The 11,995-nt window shown below is 36.5% G+C and overlaps 1 protein-coding gene across 1 annotated transcript in view; it reads right to left on the reverse strand.

The window, feature by feature from the left end:
• The window catches only part of LOC127854730 (partitioning defective 3 homolog), a 62,414-nt gene extending 53,167 nt beyond the window's left edge, over positions 1 to 9,247 (reverse strand). Inside the window, exons 1-4 of the mRNA XM_052389789.1 lie at positions 9,215 to 9,247; positions 8,685 to 8,789; positions 7,153 to 7,351; positions 4,125 to 4,249 (exon numbers count right to left, since the gene is read on the reverse strand). Coding sequence (XP_052245749.1) covers positions 4,125 to 4,249; positions 7,153 to 7,351; positions 8,685 to 8,789; positions 9,215 to 9,247 — 462 coding nt within the window. The remainder of the gene's footprint in view (positions 1 to 4,124; positions 4,250 to 7,152; positions 7,352 to 8,684; positions 8,790 to 9,214) is intronic.
• Positions 9,248 to 11,995: the final 2,748 nt, after the last annotated feature.

The following is an 11,995-nucleotide window of genomic DNA, read 5'->3' on the forward strand; positions in this document are numbered from 1 at the left end:
CATACAATCGCAGTCAGACAGACAGGCCAAAAACAATATACCCCGATCATTCAATCTGGGGTTATAATAATGAAGTGGCAATACTCAAAATTTTCTAAAAGTGGTCCACGCTTAAAAATAATTATTTAGTTCATTCAATTAGCAATTGCTTAAAGACATTATATGTGTCCAGAAATATCATCACAGTGATTTACACACACAGGTCAGTATCCATTACTGTTTACATTAGTATGCAGGGAATGTGACAGTCAATAATATTTAAATAGTTTGCCTCAGAGAAACTACATTCTATTAAATGACAATAAACCACTTAAATTGAGGTAACATCAATCTTTCAGGTATACCAAGTTGACAGTGGTCAGTTTACTTGAGCAACCGTATGAGCCTCATTCTGGGAAAACTGGGCTTAATGTGTGCGAGTAAAGTATCGTTCCAGCTTAGCCTGTGCAGTCAACGCAGTCTAATACCAGACAAAACTTACCGCCTTAATAGTGGATTTTTGGAAAACACTAAATTTAAAATGAAAAAGTCCATAAAAGCTGAAAGGGTTAATCTGGGATGACACTTTACGCACATGCATAAAGCCCAGTTATCTCAGAGCGTGGTTATATATCACTTGTGCCACAATGTCCGATTTTCGAAAAATAAGTCATTAAAAAACATGGTCATACAATTTATAAAGAAAGGAAATCCACTACTTGGTTATCATCTTATGACCACAGTAATGCCTGGATGGTATTCATAATCATACTTAATATTTGAAAAGAAGATAAAAATCGGATTAAAATTAATAGATTTCATGACCAATAATATTATTAAGGAAAAGGAGCTATCAGTTTACCGGTATTATAAATATCATACTGAAGAAAAACATAAGCATGTTAATTCAGAAAAAAATACTTTTATAGAAAAAGAACAAAAGACTCTTTCATATAAATGAGCTGCACTCTGAAAAAACATAGTTAAAGCATGTGTTTAAAGTATTGTCCAAGCTGGGCCCGGGAAAACCAGAGGTAATGCACGTTTTTACAGTATTGTCCAAGCTGGGCCTTGGAAAACCAGAGTTAATGCATGTGTTTAAAGTATTGTCCAAGCTGGGCCTGGGAAAACCAGAGTTAATGCATGTGTTTAAAGTATTGTCCAAGCTGGGCCAGGGAAAACCAGAGTTAATGCATGTGTTTAAAGTATTGTCCAAGCTGGGCCTGGGAAAACCAGAGTTAATGCATGTGTTTAAAGTATTGTCCAAGCTGGGCCAGGGAAAACCAGAGTTAATGCATGTGTTTACAGTATTGTCCAAGCTGGGCCTGGGAAAAACAGAGTTAATGCATGTGTTTAAAGTATTGTCCAAGCTGGGCCAGGGAAAACCAGAGTTAATGCATGTTTTTACAGTATTGTCCAAGCTGGGCCTTGGAAAACCAGAGTTAATGCATGAGTTTACAGCATTGTCCAAGCTGGGCCTGGGAAAACCAGAGTTAATGCATGTGTTTAAAGTATTGTCCAAGCTGGGCCAGGGAAAAACATAGTTAAAGCATGTGTTTAAAGTATTGTCCAAGCTGGGCCTGGGAAAACCAGAGTTAATGCATGTGTTTAAAGTATTGTCCAAGCTGGGCCAGGGAAAACCAGAGTTAATGCATGTGTTTAAAGTATTGTCCAAGCTGGGCCTGGGAAAACCAGAGTTAATGCATGTGTTTAAAGTATTGTCCAAGCTGAGCCAGGGAAAACCAGAGTTAATGCATGTTTTTACAGTATTGTCCAAGCTGGGCCTTGGAAAACCAGAGTTAATGCATGAGTTTACAGCATTGTCCAAGCTGGGCCTGGGAAAAACAGAGTTAATGCATGTGTTTAAGTATTGTCCAAGCTGGGCCTAGGAAAACCAGAATTAATGCATGTGTTTAAGTATTGTCCAAGCTGGGCCTAGGAAAACCAGAATTAATGCTTGTGCTTACAGTATTGTCCAAGCTGGGCCTAGGAAAACCAGAATTAATGCTTGTGTTTACAGTATTGTCCAAGCTAGGCCTGGGAAAACCAGAGTTAATGCATGTGTTTACAGTATTGTCCAAGCTGGGCCAGGGAAAACCAGAACTAATGCATGTGTTTAAGTATTGTCCAAGCTGGGCCTGGGAAAACCAGAACTAATGCATGTGTTTACAGTATTGTCCAAGCTGGGCCTGGGAAAACCAGAGTTAATGCATGTGTTTACAGTATTTTCCAAGCTGGGCCTGGGAAAAACAGAGTTAATGCATGTGTTTACAGTATTTTCCAAGCTGGGCCTGGGAAAAACAGAGTTAATGCATGTGTTTAAAGTATTATCCAAGCACAGGCTAATCAAGGATGAAAATTTTACCACTGAAAGGCATTTTTTTCTTCACAAAATAAATAATTCCATTAAAAAATCCCACATACAATCATTATTAAACTATGTTAAAACAAGACTATTTCCAAGCAATAAAAGTCTCCTACCGGTGAAACTCCACCATTTTCAGCAATATTTTAGTCTATTTGTTGCCATAGCAACCAATTATTCTTGACGTAGGAACACAATGAAATGACAAGCATAATCTCCATATTGCCATCTGTCCATGTTTCCAGTTTCATGAAAAAATATGAAGAACTTTTAAAGTTATTGCAGCATCCAGAAAAGTGTGACAGACTCACGGACACAAAGAGCGCAAACCATAAGTCCCCTCCAGTTTCACCGGTAGGGGACTAATAAAGCAGTGATACAACAGCCTTTGAAAAAATATGAAGAACTTTTAAAGTTATCGCAGGATCACCATTTTCAGCAATATTTCAAGTCTATCTGTTGCCATAGCAACCAGAATACTTGACATATGAACAAAATGAAATGACGTGCATAATCTCCATATCGCCATCTGTCCATGTTTCAAGTTTCATGAAAAAATATGAAAAACTTTTAAAGTTATCGCAGGATCCAGAAAAATGTGACAGACTCACAGACGCATGGACACACAGAGCGCAAACCATAAGTCCCCTCCAGTTTCACCGGTAGGGGACTAATAAAGCAGTGATATGACAGCCTTTGGCTGTATAAAATAATTTGCTTGTATATATGGTACACATTGGTGAGTAATTATTTTATTATGATGTGTTACACCTCACAAAAAGTCAATATAGCTAAGCATTCAACAATGTAGGGAATAAACAGGAAAATAATAATTAGTGTTCATCACTAGGGCAGAATGGGATTCAGTGTGTGTGACAAGTCGTGTTTAACCCATTTATGCCTAGTGGACTCTCCCATCCTTCTAAATTGGATCAATTTATTTCCAAAATTAGGGATGTCTGGCATATTTATTTCTATTTTTATAATATTTCTTACAGAAATACCTTTAAGCAAACAGCACAGACCCTGATGAGACGCTGTTTGCCAAGGCCTTTTTTCTAGACGCTAGGCATAAATGGGTTAAGCTTTTATTCAAATTATTTCGTACAAGAAACAATGTATTTGTTGTTGCTTTTTAGTTCAGAGGATAACAAGTAATATCTTTAGTGTAAAAATGATTACATTTAATTATGATAGAATGCTATATGAACAGTTTTCTGACTGAAATCTTTTTGATGGAAATTAGTTATATAAAACAGAAATAAAAACAAGTCTTGGTAATATTTTATAGAATGTATCACAACTTTGAGACATTGCTGAAAATGATAACTTCTTATCAACAAATTGATTCTTTCTCATCTGAATCCAAAATATTAAGATTGAGGAAAAGAACATAAAAAAGTAAATGTTTAAATGAAAACTTGTAATGGCAGTGGTTGCACGTAAAACTTTAACACCTTCATTTCTTTAGTTACTAATTTATGAAAGAATATTGAACAAATGCTGTGGAGTTAATTTAACAATCACATATACTGACTTGTTAAATGTCCACCTTAAGCAGACAAGGTACAAGTATTTAAAACACACCCAACAAGGATATCCCAGAGGCCAGGGTACGCACAACCCAAACACCTTTTCCCATTCCAAAATCAGCGCCAACCATTCCTTCGACTTTTTTCAGTGAGATGTGACACCCTACCTTTCTCAGTGAGATGTGACACCCTACCTTTCTCATTGAGATGTGATACCCTACCTGTCTCAGTGAGAGGCTACAGCCTACCTGTCTCAGTGCAAGGTCTCCCTGGCTCTTGCTGGATGGTTTCAGACTCCGCCCAGCCTCCTCCTCATCATCACTCAACACATTGAGGGCTGGCTCACTGCCCCGTCGCACCTTCAGACCTGAACCTGCAAGCAAACACAAACACTCATATAGCAAGTGTGCCATCTAACCAAGATGTACGGGACACAAGCCACAAAAAGTGTTCAATCAATTTACCTTTCTCTGCTAAAAAGTCTGTAAATTTCGGCTTTTTCTAAGGGTTATTAGAAGAAAAAAACAAACAATTTGTAAAAGTTAAAAATTTGCAGACACTTGCTTTATTGGTGAAAGTCAGAGGAAAAGTAAGCACTGACTTAAATTTCCATACAGGACCTGGTTGATGTACCCAAGTTTCATGTATCTAAATCATGTGGTGGAAATAGACATGTAACCAATCCTTTTATAATGGACCAAAAAACTTAAAAGGGCCCATGCAGCATCTGACTGTATTGATTACTGCTGTTAGGGGCAGCATTGAACTATGCAGGAAAGACCATAGTGTGGCAGTCTTACAGTTCACTGTTAACATAATTACTTCATTCCTTTTTCAGAATGTTGATCAGAGCAAATCAAACAGCACTATGAACGCCTGTGGCAATTACCAGTAAGTTGGTTAATTTTACTTAATATTTACACTAGATTACCTATTAAGTTAAATAATATTTACCAACTGCCAAGCGGATGTCTTAACTGGTGTAAGAAATAACAATAGCCCACACTTATTCAGGTGACTAATTTATTGGATTTAAGTTCAAAAGCATACTGACCGCAACATTGCTCTGTTTAAAGTGACCATATACTCCAGTCGATCATTAAAGCTATTTGCCTTTTGGAACTTGTATAGGTGTTCAAAACATTTATACTATTAAAGTAAAGATTTACTGCTGCACATGTGTCATTCTAACAGTTACATGTACTAAGTCAGGCATCGCAGATTCCATAATGCATGTTACTGTTAACAATTATAAAACATATTATAGTTAATATTGTTTTACATATTTGCCACCATTTTTTTGTTTTGATTGCATTTTCCATACCTTTTTCTAATAGTGATGCATGAAAATATAATATATTTTTCAATATTTCATCATAGACCGCATTAGAACTTATATCTCTCAAAGGAATGCAGAAAAGAGCATGCTGCTGCATAATATCAGAGTTGCATTATAAATAATAGGTCCAAAAGGCCAGCTTGCAAAACAAGCACCATGTAACTACCTATAAGTGAAACATTACCACATCTATGTCAATGAATAGCCTAGCAGCTAACATTAAATTTTCATAAATACTGTGAGGCATGTTTAGAAAAATGAGATAGTTAAAGCGCTGATACAGTGTATAACATATTGAACATGACTATCATTTATACCAGAGAAGGACATTTAATACAAGTACATAATTCGCCCCATTTGTGCCAAAAGGTACCATGTGCCATTTATTTTCAATGCCACATGGTATCTTTTTGCACCAAAGTGGCAATATATCAATAAGCCTACAGGTAGGTAGGCTTGAAGAGACTGTTATTCACAGCTTTACAGTCAAGCTTGAAGATACCTAGATGACATCCCTCAAAATATTGCACATAACACTACCTACATGTAGATTAAATTTCAGTTTAAGTATTCATATTTGCATCTGATTCTGCTGTTATAATTCTCAATTTTCTTCCTACATAGATGAGCGATCAACTAGAAACTACTATTCACTGTAGTATAGGAATATCTCACTGTGAAGACTGCTCATTATCGAAATTAGATAAGGTAAACACACCTGGTATTCTTTACAAGTTTCTACCCCTATTTATGCATTGAGTGATAAATGTTAATGACAGAAATAAAATCAAGTTTTTCGACACTTCCACTTTTGCATTAAATATACTAGGCGTATTATCACAAATGGGTAGGTGGGGATACTGTTTCTAAATACATTTGTTTGTTCACACTCATCAATCTGGTAAGAATGAAAACACAGATGCTGTGATGCTATTGCTGTTGATGATGATGCTAAAGATGATGCAGATTGCCCTGGCTAATTCAATGGTAGGATTTTTTATGCCTGGTTGTTGCTGATGATGCTAAAGATGATGCAGATTGCCCTGGCTAATTAAATGGTAGGATTCTATGATGATGCTAAAGATGATGCTGATAGCCCTGGCTAATTCAATGGTAGGATTCTATGATGATGCTAAAGATGATGCAGATTTCCCTGGCTAATTCAATGGTAGGATTCTATGATGATGCTAAGATGATGCCGATAGCCCTGGCTAATTCATGGTAGGATTCTATGATGATGCTAAAGATGATGCAGATTGCCCGGGCTAATTCAATGGTAGGATTCTATGATGATGCTAAAGATGATGCAGATTTCCCTGGCTAATTCAATGGTAGGATTCTATGATGATGCTAAAGATGATGCAGATTGCCCGGGCTAATTCAATGGTAGGATTCTGATGATGATGCTAAAGATGATGCAGATTGCCCTGGCTAATTCAATGGTAGGATTCTATGATGATGCTAAAGATGATGCAGATTGCCCGGGCTAATTCAATGGTAGGATTCTATGATGATGCTAAAGATGATGCAGATTTCCCTGGCTAATTCAATGGTAGGATTCTATGATGATGCTAAAGATGATGCAGATTGCCCTGGCTAATTCAATGGTAGGATTCTTTATGCCTGGTGTTCCTAGAGAGCTGATAATATGTATTTTTTTTTAAACATTACCTTCTTACCTGGCCAATTTTGTGCTATTGCTCTTCAAATGAACTCATATATCAATACCTATTAGTTACAAATCAGCTTGGTTGAACTCAAATCATGGTTAAATATGAACAAATTAAGCAAATAGATGTCAAAGATATAGATTAGTCTATAGCAAATATGCTACATGTCATATACAAGAAACAACATGAGTAATATACAAAAAAAGATGCATGTCATATCAAAGACTCAACATGAGTATTCCCTAGAATTAGCAGCAGTTGATTTACCCGAATTAATATCAGACTCTGTGACAATCACATCGTGATTGCTGTCTAATGAGAAGCCTCGTTGGTGATCTGACTTGTGATTGGTCAGGTCGGAGGTGAAGATCTCCGGGCTGGCGGTCCCCGCAGAGCTGACACTCTGTCCATCACCTCCATTGTGGTGGTGGCGGGGTCCTCCTTGCTCCTCAAAGTCTGCAACCAGCTGTGAACCAGATTATACTCTGTCAGTATTTTATAATGTACCGCACATTCTCTGATGAATGTCCCATAACAAAAGTCAATTGTATAATTCCCTTAACCCTTTACCACTTAGATATGTATTTTTGCTCATTTGTTGTCCCTAAGAAAGTTAAATTTAATTAAAGACCTTTCTTACTAAATTCAAGTTATAAAGGCTTCATTTCCAACCCTTAAATACTGATGAGCAGCAAACAGCATAAAACCTGAACAGACTGTGAGTTACATGCAGGCTGTTCTGGTTTTAAGCTGTTTGCACATAGCCATTTTCACTTTGCTTCTAAGTGAGAAAGGGTTAAGAAACCTTAAGTTACCTCACTCCAGGAAAGATGCAAATTTGTAATTCTCATACCTAAATTTTGTATGCCTGTTTAATGTTTGTTGCACTTCACAAGTATTACTGTGACGTACATTGAAGGCGAGTCATTTGGACCACTAAGGATGTTTATATGAAAAAAACTGTTAATCTCTGAAAGGCCTTTTGTAAAACCCTATACAAGTAAACAGATGATTAGCATGATCTGATTGGTCATTATGGGAATGTGAACAGTCAGATCAGAGATTGAAATTGCTAGTGAAAGTTTCAAGCATTTAATATCTTGGATCAGAAAAATACAAAATGTAAGCATCCTGGCGACTTTGATTTTGAAGATAAGGAACAGCAGTCGAGGTCCAAAAACCGCCCAAGCAAAAGCCTGCAAGTGTTTGACAGAGAAATTATTTGAGTTAATTTGGCTATCACATGAAAAAGTGAGAATTGTCATAGCAATGGCATGGGTGTCAACCCTGCCCAATTTTGCAGCATCAAAAATCTTTTTGATCCTAGACCTTTCCATACTCATAGAAACAAGCAAGAGATGTGTTTGTCAGAAACAAAATTACACCCTATTGCGCCGCTTTGAAATAAAATTTCAATATATCATTTGGCAGGTTTAGAAATTATCTCCCTTTTAAAGCTTATTACTTCCCATGGATTGTATTTTTGACTTTTGACCTTGAAGGATGACCTTGACCTTTCACCACTCAAAATGTGCAGCTTCATGAGATACACATGCATGCCAATATCAAGTTGCTATCTTCAATATTGCAAAAGTTATGGCAAATGTTAAAGTTTTCCCACAGGCGCACAGACTGACAGACGGACAGACGGAATAACGGACAGTTCAACTGCTATATGTCATCCCACCGGGGGCATAATTAAAGTTACATCAATACAATCTTGTGTTGTTAATATGTGGGTGGAGAAATCGATTATTTTGCCACTTATTAACTGCGTTAGATGTAGATGCCATGTATACCTGTTCTCTATCGTCCACTACATCACAGAGCGTGTCGTCTGGATCCAGTATCGAGTCCTCACTGACAGTACGTAGTGTGTGAACACTCACCCAGTGGTCAGATGGCTGAAATGTATGTTGTACAGCTCTTATAAGTTTACCACTTAGATACGTATTTTGACGCATTTGTAGTCCCTTAGAAAGTCACATTTAATTAAATACCTTCTTACTAAATTTCAAGTTGTAAAGGCTTCATTTCCAACCCTTAGTTTACTGATGAGCAGCAAACAGCATAAAACCTGAACAGACTGCAAGTTACTCACAGGCTGTTCTGGTTTATGCTGGTTGCAAAAAGCCATTTTCACTTTGCCTCTGAGTGGGAACGGTTATAAGACCTATGCTTATAAAACAATAGACTGTGATAATAATATGAGCACTGATTACTTGCTAACTGCTTAAAGAAATTCTGCTTTAAAATTAACGTACAGCAGTTGGCTTAAACAAATATATTAGGAAAACAGAAATTAACATCTGCAACCAGTCTGCCCTACCTGAGGATGTCTATGCCCACGATTGAACTCCATTTGAAAATAGCACCACTGACAAAAAATATATGCCTTGCGCGAAATTAGAAAGCTTCAACACATCATTTTGATCATGTGGCTTTGCCCATCCCTATCAGAATGTCTGGCAGTGGTTGGACTAGGATATCTTAAGAAAGGTGCCATGCCATAATCAAAGTTGATGAAAAACTAACATCATGCCTGATAAAACTGGTCTATTAGCCAAGATCTGTCAGAGGTTATTTTTGCAAACTTTAGAGATTTTTGGTAGGTTTGCAATTATGCTTCATTGGAACAGCAATACTTTTTTGCTGTAAAAGTGGGCGATGCCACTTGCATTTAAGTAGCGCTGTTTGACAATGTGCATTGAGGGGCACATCTTTACAGTGTTATTGTAGCTTCAGATACTGTACACAGTGCTCCAGCTAGGTCTTAATCGAAAGGCGCCGCGCCCTGCCCTCTCGAACCTCCGCCCTGCTCCCCCCCCGAGCCTCCGCCCTGCCCCCCCACCCCCTAAAAAAAAAAAAAAAAAAAAATTTTTTTTTTTTTTTTTACATTATGATTATTCATAAATCTCTTATTACATTGACATTAGTTTAATCCTCATTGTAGACATTATATTGAATGGTTTTATAATAATGGGAATAATACAATTATTTATAACATATAAATAACATGCAATAGAAAGCATTCCAGGAAACAACCCGCGCGCTCGAACGTGCCCTTTTCACAAAATACTGCGCATCGAAAGTGCCCTTTTCACAAAATACTGCGCGTCGAAAGTGCCCTTTTGACAAAAAAGCCCCCCGTGCCCTTTTCAAATCCTAGCTGCAGCACTGCTGTACATGCCTCTGAATCACTGATAAGCATTTTCCCCTAATGAGCTAGACCTTAATATGACCATATACATGTAGCAGACAGGGTAGCTCCTAACATACATGTATATACCCATTTTTGCTTAATTGCAGCTCTGATTGCAGTACAGGGGACATTTCACATAGTTGCATCATTTTTTCTGAAACAATGATAAATGCCCAGCAGTTTAAGGTCAAACACAGCTTGAAACAAAAACCATAACAGTTACTACATGGTGCTCATTTATACCAATTCACACTGCTTTACATCAGATTTTCATCATTAATTTACCCACCCCACAGAATCATAAGGATTTTGTGTTTCACTACGGTACATGTACATAAAGAACAACAGTAACTACAGATTTTTTTATCACTACTAAAGTTAAGAAGGCATTTCATACATAGTGAATGTCTCAAAGGTTGTGTATCAGGATACATTAATATTACGGGCCCTTGCTACACATGTACACTTTGGGGTTGGGGCCAGGGCCCTTGGCTTAGAGGGGGGAATTTTCACATCGTTTGTGTGAAATTAATTTTAGATCTTTTCACCAACCATTCTACACCTAAAATTGCATATTTTAATGTAATTTAAATAAATATACATTGAATCAAAGGTTAATAGCACGATACCAGCTGGCAACATAGGTATATTATATATAAATGTTACCTGAAATAGGGGAAAAAAGTATACTATTTTAAGGGAGTAATGGGGCCGAATTTCGGCCCCAAAAGCGGACAAACTAGGGCCCTGTATTATGATCTTTTTTTAATCTAACATCTATAATTCATGAGTGATTGTGCGTAGCCAAGATACACTTTTCATAGATATAGACTGCATGTACATAATGAATGACATAAAGTTTGTATTTAGGTTATTGGTGTTATTAATTGTGTGTATTTTCAGAGCTTATGTTATAGCATTTATTTGGTCATATTCTGAATCCCATTTAAAAAAATCTACTTTTCCCTATCACACTGTCCCAAATACAAAATTTATAGCTTGACTAACATTAAGACTTTTTTTAATTTTAAGAGATTTTTAAAGCATAAATATAGAATCTGGCACAAGTTGTCATATCATACCATATTTTATTAAATGAGTTCAGGAATTTTGTTAGTAAGCCAGCCTTAGGCGAGCTTACTAACGAATTTCCTTGACAAGTTAAATAAAATATGGTATGATATGACAATGAGTGTAAGATCTTTTTTATCACATGCTTTTAAATGATCAAATTAAATAAATATTTACGCAAACATAATGATAAATCCCGAATGTTGTTTACAGTTCGTGACGTCATTTGATGTTGCAGCGTCATTTCAACAAAATAACAAAATGCAATTTGTCAATAAACGAAAACTAAGCCATAAAAACGCTTAAAATGTTGTATTACACATGTGTAATATAAAAAAATATGTAATGGTTGTATTACATGGGAAACAGGGTATAGCATGTGATCAATAAAGATATTTGAACTGTGAAATCTATTTGACTGAATGTGATATATTTATGCCCAGTATGTTCTTTGTTTGTTTGTAAATTTTATCAATAAGTTTTCAAAAATATGTATTAAACAATCTCAATTATCCCAGTTTATATTAAGTTGACTCTAGCTTTCCTTTTTCCTGGGTATAGATCCTATTCCCTGAACTGGTGTGAAAAAGCCTTGATTTTACTCACCCATTAGTGTCAATTTAAAGAAAACTGTTGCCATAATTGCAGTCAATACTTTAAATTTAGGCAATCTGACACTCCAAGATATTATTATACATCAATGTCCACCACAGTTATTTAATGTTTATAACAATGGAAAGATGTTTAGGCTGACCCTATCCCATTATTGCCATGTACCAATCAATTACCCCCTCCCACTATATGGACTGTCTGAGTGACTCATCCTCCACATATCTT

The sequence above is a fragment of the Dreissena polymorpha genome, chromosome 13 (genome assembly GCF_020536995.1).
Source record: "Dreissena polymorpha isolate Duluth1 chromosome 13, UMN_Dpol_1.0, whole genome shotgun sequence".
Lineage (NCBI taxonomy): Eukaryota > Metazoa > Mollusca > Bivalvia > Myida > Dreissenidae > Dreissena > Dreissena polymorpha.